Below are 14142 nucleotides of genomic sequence, written 5' to 3' on the forward strand. Positions count from 1 at the left end.
TTAGTGGGTAACACACCCTCCGATGGGAACCAACTTCAAAAGAAAGTGAGGAATGTAGGACAGATGAATGAAGAATTACGCTTTACCAACCGCTCAAATCCCTTTTCATAGAAAAGTTCATAGAACTATGAGGCTGTGTATGTTTTGCAGAATTAAAAAACTTTCATAATTTCATAACACCAATAACACGATCGCTCAGAGAGCACAAACCTCCGCCAAGCGCCAAATACCCTTGTTGCCAGATATTGGCAATTATCTGGATCATTGATCTTAATCATAGTACCATGATCGCCAATGTTGAGGGATAAAGATTTTTCAACATTTGAAAGTGATCCAGAATCAATATATTGATCCATATTCACTTCAAAGTGTAATGGAATCTTTCTTGGTGTGAGGTCAATCTTTGGATAAAATTGTGGCATACACAATCTGCAGCAGACAAATATTTAACAAGAATACTGCTTGTGGGAGACAGAAGGCCTCAACTAAGAAGTGGTTACAACCAGATGCACCAAGGGTTAGGGTTAGGGTTAGGGTATATCCGAATCAGCATTATTTGTCATTGCACAAGTCACAGTGCAACAAAATTTCATTTCAGTTTCATCCCGTCCAACGTGGGGAGACAGGAGCGGGAAAACTGTGCGTCGTTATAAGAGCAGCGCCCCATATTTAGATGAAAAAAGGGGTAACAACAGAAGGATAGGTGAGGGGGGGAAAGGCTGGTTTTAAACTGAATTCGTATTGTGGAGTTCAATGTAAAGCTTGGAAAAACCTCCTCATTGAACATGCACAAAGCAAAAACACAGTCACAGAAGAGCATGAAAACCATAGCACGTAGGCGGGGGGCAGTGGGTGTTGGAAATGGGGGAGGGGTGTTGGGGGGCGGGGGCAGGGCGGAGAGGGGAAGAGGATTGCAGCCGCTGCGGGGGGGGGGGCGCGGGCATGCTGCCTCTCTGGGCACTCCACGGACACCTTCCCTTGGCTCAGAGTGGATGGGGGGCGGGTGGTGGGCCGGTGGAGGTGTAGACAAAATAAAACCTTTGCTTTCTCTCTGACAGTCAAATGATTTAATGACCTTGGAAGGTCTGGTTCAGAAGATACCTTTATGAATGGGTTAGTGAGAGTGACAATGTGTTTTTTAAGCAACATTTCATTTCATTTCATTTATTTTTTGGGTTCAAAAATGTATACAATTGTTTTAAGTGTTGTTTAAGATGAGGGGAAGAGGAGTGGCTGACAGGTCAACTTGGGGAAATGTATTTTGCGTTGTTGGGTGATGTGTGTAGTATATGTGTACACGGATATCTGTTGTGCTGTAATGTTTTGACGTTGGTAAGATGTTGGAACATGTAAGATCTCCCTGTTTCAAAAAAAAATTTGTCTCAAAAATAATAAATAAATTGTGGTAAATACTACCTTATATTGAAGGTAATAAAGCCATACTTTAATACTGGAAGATAAAAAATGTATATTCTTCAATCACAGCTGATATAGTTATCTGTTTATTATTTTTAAATGTATCTCCAAGGACAAGCCCCATAATGTCAGAATATTTGAGCACACACTGTTCTGTAGCCCTAATCACTCATAACAGTCCTCTGCCTGCTTGGAGGCATAGAGAGAAAGAGTGAGAGAGAGAGAGAAAAGCACATCAACTATCAGAGATTAATAACCCAGAAAACACCCAATGAACTTTCAAGCCAGAAACCTAATGGAAGTGTGAGTGAAGGCACTGTGATGATGTATTTCCTTATTCAGTCCAACAAAAGCAGGCACTTCTAGGGTGCATGGTGCTGTGTGCAGCCTGGAGAGGTGGTCAGTTCATTACAGAGCCAACTCACAAACTCAACAAAGACAGAAAATCATTCTCTCCCAGACTTTAGAGGCTCTGTGTTGCAACATTGTGTGAATAACATTGTGATACACCTTTTTTTAACCCAAACAATCAGGTTTTAACACCATTGATGTATTGGTAACCATAACATTCATCTAGAAAAATGTTTATTTTAATCCAAAGGTTGGTTTTATGTTTAGAAACTAATCAAAGCTAAGGAGTGAATTAGTGAATAGCTTCATAATGAAAAAAAAGTGAAAAAGATATGAGAAAAACCTAGAGAATGTTATATTTTCTGTGTGCCATGAATCGTGAACAGTAATTCATACAATATTAACGCAGATGACCAGAGCTGAAAGCAACTGCTTTGATCATCAGTCATTCTGTCTAAAAATGTGGAAGAAATGCTGAGAAAAAAGCTATAAAATGTTCAAAGAGACCAGCATGAGGTCTGAGAATTGCTTTATTTTTTTGACCTAGACTTTGTGAATAGAGAACTGTAAGGGTTAAATCTCCATTAAAGAGTCAGAGTCAGGCAGATGTTTAAAACGTCTTTAACCCCAACAGACCCGCCGGCGGGGGCAGGTTCAGCTGTAGTGACTCTCATGGGTCTAAATGTTGTAAAGAATGAATGAAGTCACACATTCAATACCTCTCAGTAATCCTAAGAAACTCAGCTAAAACTGTAGCTAACCCACATTCAGAACAAAAGACCACAGCACATGTATCAGGCCATTATGTTCAAAGAAGGAAAAGTTGACAACTCAGCAAATTCAGTCTTTTTCCACTGCTGTGAGTCACAGAATTAACACAGAGCTCTATAACAAGAGCCTACGTGAAACTACAGGCCGAGGTGAATCTACGAATATACAGGTCGGGTACATTATACACATCTGAGCACTTCTCAGTCGAGAAATTCATCCAATGATGCTCTAAAATGGCCAGTCCCTCCCTTACCCAGCTCTTATTGGCCAGGGCTAAAGCCGCTCCCAAAGTGTTTGTTAACACCAATTTCTACAGAAGAATCAGAATCAGAATAAGTTTTATTGCCATGGTTTGAGAACAGGTTCACAAACTAGGATTTTTTCTCGTTGCAAACGTGCGACATAGAACATATAACACAGAGTTAAGATAAAAAATAAGCTAAAAAATTTTAAACTTTAAACTATAAGGCTATAGGGGCATGCATAAAAAATATTAAATAAGATAAAATAAAAGTGACATATGGTAAGACAACAACAATTTGACATTGAACAACAGCGGGATTGTATTTACAAATGTGTAGGAGTATAAAGTGATATTAAGTGATATAAAGTGATTAAGTGATAGCGATAGCAGCGGGTCTATGTGTGAACACACCACACAGTGCAAGTGCAGATTACATCCATGAGTCTGTGACTAAGCTACAGAGACTTGTTTTTTGTTCATGAGTCTGATGGCGGAGGGGAAAAAACTGTTCAAGTGGCGGGAGGTATGGGTCTGGATAGACTGTAGCCTCCTGCCTGAGGGGAGAGGGGTGAATAGTCTCTGTCCGGGGTGAGAGGGGTCAGCTGTGATCCGACCCACAGGCCTCCGGGTCCTGGAGGTGAACAGGTCCTGGAGAGATGTGACCTCACAGCCAATCACCCTCTCTGCAGCATGCACAATGCGCTGCAGTCGGTTACTGTCCCGTTCTGTAGCGCCGGAGTACCACATGGTGATGGAGGACGTGAGGATGGACTCGATGATGGCCGTGTAGAACTGCACCAGCATCTTGGTTGGCAGCTTAAGTTTCCTCAGCTGCAGCAGGAAGAACATCCTCTGCTGGGCCTTCTTCATGAGGGAGCTGATGGTTGGCTCCCATTTGAGGTCCTGGGTGATGGTCTTGTGACTGGAGTTGCAGCAGTTTACAACGCAGTGTCAAACATTCTGATTGGTCAAAGCATTGTTGAACTAGATCCATATGTAGCGGCATCAAAGAATAGCATTATGTATGGCACTGCAGAGATCTGAATAAAAATAGATGTGTTTTTATTAAGACTAACAATGATTGGAATCAATTTGACTGACATATTACAGTTACAATCTTGTTTCCAAACTTGTGGAAAACTTTGACACAGTTGTGGCACAGTGGGCTTCCGCCTGAACTTTTTTGTACAAAAACATTTGTATCTTTGCCCTAATGTTTATTATTATTACCAAACTTGCTGCAGTTAATGTCCATACATGAGTTCAATTATTTCTGCTTTTTTAGCCTTCGTTAATGAGAATTGACTTTATATTTGATGTCAATCTCTATTTTAAAATATTTTTTTTTGGGCTACAGATTTCTGTATTTAAAATATGACTTATTGTCACTCAGTATCATATATTTTCAAATTTTCACAATATCTGTAACCACTGACGGTCCTACTTCAATTTGAACATAAATTAGGCATGTAGGTCATGTAAAAGCTTAGAAAAACGTTATCTGATATGGGCATGTGATTTTTGGTGAAAAGTGGCTGAGGTCTAAAACGGTGTCAATGATGGAAGGTGTTTTCTAAACTTACTCTGTTTTTACCATTAAAATGCCTTCATTTGCAGTTTTTACGCTACAGCTCAGAGGAAGGAAAATGTAAAATCTAACAAAGCACAAATTGCACGGGGGGGGGAAAAATCACAGTAGCTTTAGAAGATACTGTCGTCATGAGAAATATTAGCTCCAGCTAAGCCTCAGAGTGCATTTCTTCAAGGATATCCACGGATGTCAAAATGTATTTCATACTAAAGAAATCATTTAAAAAGAAACTGTATTAACAAATGGAATAATTATTACCATCATTTTTGCCGTGAGCGCAAATGTGATGCAGTGTAATATTTTCAAGGAACTATTTTCTGTTAAGTGGATGATGAGTGGACTTTGCTCCTGTCGCAGTTTTTTTCCGGCACCTCTCAAAGTGCTTTACACTGTTAGTCACATTCACACATTAATAGTGAAAAAGCTGAAAATCATGCAAGGTGCCAGCCCTCCACTGGAAGCCTCTTAGAATTCAGTGTGGATTTAAACAGGCTTAGCTTGGGAGTCTATTTACTAACCCTCAAAGTGAAGGATGACCTTTTCTTAAAAAGCCACTTTCGTCGTCATCATCAGTGGATTCCTAAGCAGTCGCCTTCATTGTTGTTGTTGTTGCTGTCTTGTAGGTGCGTGGTCATTCTCTGTGTCAGAGTTAGCCGCCCCGGGTGTGGAGGTGGGCCGACTCACTGCCTCTGACGCTGATTTGGGGGAGAATGCACAGCTGGAATTTGCTATCATGGACGGAGAGGAAGCTGAAATATTCAATGTAACCAGAAGAGACAAAGAAGCCGTCATTGTGCTGAACAAGGTTAGACCTCTGGAGACACAGTCTTAACAGCTTGTATCGCTGGCAGCTCTTGTGTTGTACCAATGAAATGTTCATGTGACTGTTTATCCATGAGTAGCGTGTCCAAACACACCAAAATCAAGCCTTTTTTTAGGGCTTAACAAAGCCAGAATAAAAACTTGATAAATAATTGCAAGCCCATAGCATGACACAAGTCTGAGATAAAAGAGAGTTGGGATTCCCATTCCATGTTAAAAATACATCAAAGACTGTCTGCAAATATTTTAGTTTTAGTGTTCATACAGCTCAGTTACACTCACTGTCTCTGGTACAAAATGGTAGGGTGATGATATCATCTCAAAAATTCTATTCTATTCATTTCACTTTATTTTATACAAATGCAAAACAGTTTTTATCTGCAAAAAGTTAATTTTTAAAGGCAGATAACATGCATAAGGAATGTCTTAACTTAAAAATCTAAAATCCACCAAAATCTCACAGACAACTCCTCCTTTAGAAATTCTAAATCCAACCTGGCAACGCATCTCTATCTCTACTCTGTTGTTTTGTTAATTTTCTCACTTACATTCCAGGTCTTTTTTAAAAAAGTGAATTAAGATCTATTTGTCCATGTTTATCTATTTCTTTTTATAGTTAACCCCGTTGATTTTTTCCCCTTTATAAACAATAACATTAATTAGAAATGATCTCAAAAGGCTAAGAGATGGGCAAGGGGTGCACAGAAGAATAACTGTCTACATGAGAAGAAGTCACGAGATTTGTCGTTCCGTTATATATTTAAAATAATTTGTACCCTGTAATATGCTGCCACCTACTGACATGGAGGAACATTTAATCTACATCTGATTAAAGACTAAATACACTGATTGTGAAGGCGAAATGATCACAAAACAGCATATTTGAACTAACAAAAAAATTGGATTGGGAATTTTCTGCCCTTTCCAAATGTCATTGTTAGAGCAAAAAAAAATTAACTTGGATTAGGTTTTTTGGGAATGATTTTTGGCAGATTTTTAGCAGTGGCCATAGAGTGTGTACGTACTAGAACTTGTGTTTTTTAATAAATCCTAGGTGGATTGGAGTTTTCTGTGGGAAGACATTGATGGTTAACCACAGCAAAATGTATTTGGGTCAAACTGAAAAGACCGTTTAAAATGGAAGACGAGAAAAACAGAGGAAAAAAGTGAGAAAAGTATCTTAAATGAATTATTAAGTATTGTATGGGGATTTGAATAGACAGTATATACATATTAATCATATATGAAAGCCTTTTAATAAAGCATAGCCTGCGGAATGTGGCTGCTTTATTCTTCACCCAACAGCTACTGGATTATGAATCCCGCAACTCTTACACATTCTCCATCGAAGTGGCAAACCCGGTAGTGGATCCTCGGTACCTGAGGAGAGGTCCCTTTAAAGATCAGGCAACAGTCCGAGTCATGGTCCTCAATGCTGATGAGCCGCCTCGCTTCTCTCAGGCCGTCTATCACCTGGACGTGTCTGAGAACTGTCCACCTATGTGCTCTGTTGGCCGGGTCTCTGCTTTGGACCCGGACACTGGAAAAAGCAGCAACATCAGGTGATTATCATCATCATCATCATCATCATCATCACTGCTGAAGAAAGTGGTGCAGGGAACACACACAGCATCTGCTGTTTGCAGTAAACATAGATGGACCGACACAACTTCAGCTAAATTGTCAGAATGTAGTTGATACTTTAACTTTTATTTTAGCACACATTTTGTACAATAAAAAGCAACACACAATGCCAGCAATAAGAAAAGATAATTGTTTCCCATCACCACCTCTGGCTCAGTATGTTCTGTATCTATCTACATCTATTCCCAGCACTTAGACCATTTTTATAAACATATATAAGCATGCAAGTTGCACATTAAATAAGTTACAAATGAATTAAATAAATACATTCCATCATGGTTCCCATTTTTTCCACATTATTAATAGTTACAGGTGCATTTATTGACCGTTACATTTGGTAATGTTTGCTTATGTGCAGCTACAATCACACCTATAAATATTGTCTTCAGAATAAAATAAGGAATTTACCTTAAAAATAACTAAACCCCTGTTTTCTGCTGACCTGCCACTAGGGGGGAAATTAAAAAAAATGCTTTGATTATGGGGGTGACTCCTGACGCAGTAAGACACGCCCAGTCAGTGCTGGCAGTGACAAACCGCTTGCTCAACTACTACACACAATATACAGCCCACAAATATAAACACACAGCCCCACAGACGCTATATTACTCACAAACATCTCCTGCTCTACCTCTACCATGAGCCTCAGAACACTACGGCCTCACACACACACATAAAGACACACAGCAGGGAGAAGTACATGCACGTTGGCGCACACGCAGAGACAGACAGAGATAAACACACAATGTGTCTGTAAATACACACATAGCTTGATGAACCCTGTGATTAGACCAGAATCTGCTCTTTATAAAAGCACAGAGTCACAAACATCACAGCTGGAATGCAGTGCAGGCAGCAGTGGTGTTCCACATTAAAAATGGGGCGGAGCCAACAATGACAATTGTTGACACACTATTGTCACCGGAATCCGTTTCAGCCAATAGCAAAATTCAATTCAACCGTTAGTGGCCAGTAACTCTGACATCAGCAACAACAGCACTGTTTAATACCCAAATACATATGTTTTCAGCAAAAAAAAAGTGGGTTTGGGGTTTAGTTACTCTATAAAGTATTGTAATCTCAAACAAAATACAAATACATGTTTTAGAGCAGAGCAACATTATCTATTGCTTTCAGTAATATTTGGGTCTGGTCAGTCGTAGGTTGTGAGCCCTGTTTCGAAGCAGCAGCATTAGATGATTATCTCACCATCATCGTCATCATCACTGCTTGATGATGCTTCTTTTTTTTAAAGAGTGGTCATTTCTGTATCACAGGTACTCTATCGATCCCCAGTCAGACCCTGAGGCTCTGTTCCGCATCGCCTCTGACACAGGCGTTGTCAGCACAGTGATGGAGTTGGACCGTGAGCAGGAGCAGTGGCATAATATCACTGTCATCGCCACACAGAGGGGTATGTCAGCCCACTCCTCAGTCCTGTCCTCAGGCACTAAGTCCCATTCCTGTGAGAGAGCTGCCTGCAGATAAGAATACAAAGTGTTGGATCGCAACTCACTGATACGTTCCACATTAGTGTCACTTTCCCTTTTCTTTTAGACAATCCTAATCTGGTGTCGAGAGTTGTGGTTGCCATAGAAACACTGGACCAAAATGATAACGCTCCCGAGCTGGACAGGCAGTACACAACATCGGTGTGTGACTCCAGCGCCCCCGGTCAGGTCCGTGCCTCTTCCCTGTCTGTCTGATGCTGCATTTGACTTAAGACTGTGCTCTTCTTCTTTTCTCTCTCCTGCCTCGAGCTCCTGTAAATTACTATGTTTGAATTCCTTATTTCCTGCATTTCTATTGTTGACTGAAATTCTTTGGACTACTTTTTTTTTTTAAACAGGCCAAGGAAATAAAACTCTTGTTTAATGATTCTAGACAGGTTAATATAACACATTTTTGTTTGTAATAAAGGCAAATAGGACCTGCTAAATGTAGCATTGATCTCATAATGGTTACACATCATAGAAAAATACAAACTCAGGTGGTCCATTAAGGAAAAGATTGCTCAGCGATCAGCACAGCTACATAAAGTTCCGAGTGACCAAGTGAACTGATGCCATAGATCAGAAATGGGCATTTGGTGGTCTGGGGGCCCCAAAGCAAATCTGAAAAGAATTGTAATTCAAGAAGTTGGAATGAATATAAAGCTCAACATAAGACCAGGTGCATTCCTAAATCCTTTGGTGACGCTGTTTTTATGGGGAATTCACTAACATTGTGCCGTTAATAGCTGCGCGCATAGACGTGGTTGAGACCGCCCTATTTAAATGAACATTTTGCTGGTTCAACATGTAGAGGTGAGTGCACAGAAGCACAAAATGACATTTGAAGACGTTCAATTGGAGACAGATGGACTTCTCTGTCTGCTGCACAAACATGTAATAATATAGAAAACAAAATAAACAAATTGTTTTTTTAACAGCTTTAAAACCGAATGATATTTTTCCCCCCAGTTTAATGTGGCTGCTCCGCCACGTCCTGTAACTTTGCTCTGATCAGTCCATAAAAAACAGGCAGATTTGGACATAAACGTCCTATTGATCTGTTGATGCCATTGATTTGTTTTAATGCAGCAACACAGTCTGTCAATCAGTCCATCAGCACCATTTGAAGATGATCTACTGACCATCATCCATCAGGTCTGAGCTCCTGAGCGGTGCTTGTCACGCACACTCATACAGTATGTGAACCTTGTTCTATTACTGCGTAAATTAAGCAGCTGGTCAGCTGATTCTGGCCTGACGCTCCTGCCATCAACGCAACACAAGAGTTTTACGGTCAAAACATGGAGAGAAAGACAGAGGAGCTCACTGGAGTGTCTGGAGCGACATCCATGGAGCTCTGTGCACAGCATCCTCTCTGCACCGTAGCCACACAGGACTCCACACGCGCCGCCGCAGGTGTGCAGCTTTTTCTCTCCTTCACAAACTTTACTCTGCTTTATCTTATTCAGTGGCTGTTAATATTGACTATTGTTTTATTTAATTTTCTTATACTAGACTTTTGTTCATTTCTGCTGTGTTTTGTGTCAACATTCAGTGCAGCGATGATCTCTGCATGTGCGTTTGCACCTGTCTGTGGGTCGTACGATTTTCGGCGCAGAAAACAGTCATGGCAAACAGTTTCTGGTTTGATGAATTGCATTGCGCCCACTACATTAATTTATTTGCATTTCCTCCTCCCATTTTTTTGCGCCCCTCATGAGATCCACCTACTTTACCTATTAATCAGAGGGAAACGCGCTAAATGGATTGTGGGTGCGTTGTGACGCGCAGAAGACAAGCAGTCCTGATTCCCTGGTGTTTGTACCCCTCATTAGCGTGTGGAGTGACGTTTGCACACGTTTTAATACCCCTAAATCTGAATCCGCCCCAAAGTGCACAAATGCATAAATTACACAAAAATACACAGAGAATTCCAAAAATACACAAAATGACTCATAAAATGACAACAAAGACAGACACAACAACCACTTAAACAAACAAAATGACTACAAAAACAGAAAACAACAACACATTACAGAATAGCTCCAAAGACACACAAACTGTCTTCAAAATGACAACAACAGAAACACAGAAAGTGACCCCAAAAATGCAGAAAATGACAGAAAAATACACAAAATTACACCAAGAACACAAAAAACAACAAAAACACAATCACTCCCAAAACACACAAAATGACTAAAAACTGACAAAACATCAAAACGACAGATAAGGCAAAACCTCTTTTTTCCCCCTGTATTAATGCTCAGATTGGTATTATTCTAAATGCTGACATAAATGTTGATCATGTGGCCCTCGGATCAGATACAATCACATTTTTGTGGCCCCCGCTGCGCTAGAGCTGCCCATCCTTGTCATAGATGTTAACATTGCAACTTTAATTATTTTCACCAAAAAACACTCGTGTCCCCAATATTATAGTACCAGCCTGTTTGTGGGTGGAATATAATAGGCAGCAAGTGAAGTGGCTGAGAGTTTGTTTGTGCAAAAATGAACAATTACTAAGAGTTAAGTTTAAAACACTTATGAAAGCTTCAAATTGTAACCACAAAGCAGTGGTTTGAAGAAACTGCAGCTCTTGTGAGATGTGCTTTGTCTACACAGTGGTCAGTATCGAATTAGAGTTGTCTACTCCAAGGATTACAGGGCAATAAACCAGCAAATAGGTTCATGTGTGGCCAAGGTTCACTAAGGTGAGCCTTAGTGAACTGAAGAAAGTGATGCAGGGTTGTTTTGGACAGTGTGTGAACACACACAACATCTGCTGTTTGCAATAAACAGTGATGGACCGACACAACTTCAGCTAAATTGTCAGAATGTAGTTGAGCCTTCAATTTGTATTTTACAACACATTTCGTACAATAAAATGCAACACACAATGCTGGAAATATAAAAGAAAATAGTTTCCATCACCACCCCTGGCCCAATGTGTTCTACTTACACCTACATCTATATACATCTACGTATTACCCAGACATATTTACTTAACATATATAAGCATGCAAGTTGTACCCTAAATAAGTTACAAATGAATGAAATAAATACATTCCATCATGGTTCCCATTTTTTCCACATTATTAATAGTTACAGGTATATTTACTGACCATTACATTTGGTATTGTTTGCTTACGTGCAGCTACAATCACACTTGTAAATATCTTCTTCAGAAGCAATTAAGGAGTTGACCTCTAAATTATTGGCTGTAATCTTAAACTGGGGCGACGACACTTGAATGAACAGAATTTGGAAGGCGCATAATAAAAAAGATTCAATATACAAATGAATGCTTTGGAGCAGACCGTCATTATCTGGGGTTGGTGGGTTGTTTTATGTTTATTTTCACTTGTTCTGTGGTGCTTTGAGTTTATTTGGGTAGGTTGTTAGCCCTGTTTGGACTGGCACACAGGGTATACCCCCCGCTTGGCACCCTGTGGGTGCTGGAAACAGGCACCCCTGTTCCTCATTGGTGACATTAAGCTGTTTGCTTTTCTGTCTCAGCAGTGTTAGAAATGCAGTGAGATTTTCTCTCTTAGAAAAGGAGAAAAGTGTAGTTCCTCTATATCCGAGGTTCGCAAAGTCGGGTAAGGGTACCCCCAGGGGTACGCTACTTTTCATAGAGGGTATGTAAATGTGAATTATAAACAGTGTGACAACATTGTTAAATAGAATATAAAGCGTTCTGTGCAGTTGTAGTTGTGAGTTGTATTTCACCGTTTCAGGGTGATGAATATGTTGAATTACTGCTATATGTTCAATCAACAAATGTTTGGTAGATTCACTTTACAAAAAAAAAGAGATTTGGTTTATCACTGAAAATGCCAGTAGGCTAATAATTTCATAAAGCCAAAAAAAAAGTGATAATTCTGAATAAGGTTTTTTTCTTGTGTGCTTACAGATTAATAATATTTTTTATTGTATATTATTCCTCAACAGGACAGGTAAAATTCAGGGAGAAATTTCACCCTCGGGCTACATTGTATGTATATGACATTACATCATTGTGTTGTTTTTAAGTGTGCAGAAGTAGGGGGTACATGGCTTCAGGTTAAAGGTCTGAAGGGGTATGTGACTGTGAATAGATTAGGAACCACTGCTCTATGTGTTCCCTCACTATTTAGAATAGTGCACAGTGTGTTTTGCATCGTCTGGACTCTCTCTCCCTCCCGGTCATTTTGCATATTCGATTTTGGTTGGTTTTGATTTCTCGTTTCCACTCTGATTTATTACTCTTTTTTTAATTATGAGTTTCAACCTTTTTAAGTTGGTTTTGTAATTAGTTTGTATTGAGTTTTGGTGTCATTAAAATGCCACTAATCATTGGAAAGACACTGCTGCCTGTAGCCTCTCTCTGCATTTGGGTCCTCCACACACCTCACTCCAACTACGCAAAACCGAGGTTAGCAATTTAACACATTATATGCATTATTACAAGAATTTCTTAGTAATTTGAAATTAAATTGCTTGTATACAGGTGTTGTTGTTTGGCCAAACTGGTCAAGGACCAATGTTATATTTCGTTACGTGCTTTTTGCTAATTTTGCGAATTTTGCCATCTCACACAAAATGGCAGATCACAGGCTCAAAAAAAGCAACGTTCAAAAGGCTTGCATTGCTTTATTTAACGTAAAACCAAAAACTAACAGCGAAACATTAATGCTTCATTACCAATTAATCAAAATATATAATATAAGTGCTTCTTTTTTGCTTTAAAGCCTCTTAGCAGTTCGAGCTATGTTATCCCAGTTGGTCCATGTCTACGGTTCCTGGGTCTGGTGTGTTTTTACCCCCCGTGTGTCAGTATAAATGGACTGAGAATGATTAGGCTCTTTTCTCCTTTTTATTTCCACTCAGGTGTTTCTCATCTCCTGATTACATTCACTGCACTACTTAAGAAGTATCTCTGGGATGTCTTCCCTCACCCAGTCAGTCGGTGTTGTCCTTTTTTCCAGTTAGATAGTCCAGCAGTCAGTTTTTCAGTTGCTTGCTGAGTAGTTTGTTGGACTATTTATCATCTTTGTTTTACACCTACACTATTGTTTGGGGATCTATTATTAAATGGTAGAGCTGGGACTATATTTCCCAATGTCGTAACGTCACAAGATGTGGCTCGGTGGTTAGGGAAGCAGGCTTGTAATCGGAAGGTCAACAGTTTGAATCCAACCTAAGCCAAACCAAACTGTGGGAGGTTGACCCTAGCTGCTGGTGTTGTACGTTATTAAGGGCTTATGTAATCTTGATGATTTCATGTAATCTTTGTCACCCTTATATATTTAACACTTTATATAGATGAATACATAACATTTACAAATTCAGAATAACTTCACTGGCTACTTTTTGTTTTGCAAAAGGCAGAAATATATATTTAGCTTGCATGTGCAGAAATCTGAAAAAAGGGTTATTAAAAAACACACCACATCCAGACAGGACACATTGAAATTATGTTTATACATATATAAAAATAAAAGTTACCAAGATGAATTAATTAAATAAATGTCTAACAAAGTCAGAAACATTGATAACTTGTCCTACAGTTTGTCTGTGCCTTTCATATGTGGTGTCCTTGCATGTAGTTGCCACCATGGTTTGCTGTGCTGCATGGGATGCTCCAATCGCTCTGAAAAAGGAGCAAAAATGTGTGGCTTCATAACTGAACCAGAGAGGAGAAAGAAATGTTTAGCCAAAGTCAGCAGGAGCAATCTCAAAATAAATCAGGATTATAACAGTAAAAAAAAAAAATCTGTAACCCTAACCCTAAGGCACTTTTTCACAAACAACACAATTGAAAAGCTTAC

The 14142-nt window shown here is 39.5% G+C and overlaps 1 protein-coding gene across 1 annotated transcript in view; it reads left to right on the forward strand.

Moving 5' to 3' along the window:
- The window catches only part of cdh24a (cadherin 24, type 2a), a 63949-nt gene that overhangs the window by 40563 nt on the left and 9244 nt on the right, over positions 1-14142 (forward strand). Inside the window, exons 6-9 of the mRNA XM_028445053.1 lie at positions 4997-5178; positions 6501-6757; positions 8117-8253; positions 8397-8518. Of these exons, the coding sequence (XP_028300854.1) occupies positions 4997-5178; positions 6501-6757; positions 8117-8253; positions 8397-8518 (698 nt within the window). The remainder of the gene's footprint in view (positions 1-4996; positions 5179-6500; positions 6758-8116; positions 8254-8396; positions 8519-14142) is intronic.

The sequence above is a fragment of the Gouania willdenowi genome, chromosome 4, assembly GCF_900634775.1.
Source record: "Gouania willdenowi chromosome 4, fGouWil2.1, whole genome shotgun sequence".
Classification (NCBI taxonomy): domain Eukaryota; kingdom Metazoa; phylum Chordata; class Actinopteri; order Blenniiformes; family Gobiesocidae; genus Gouania; species Gouania willdenowi.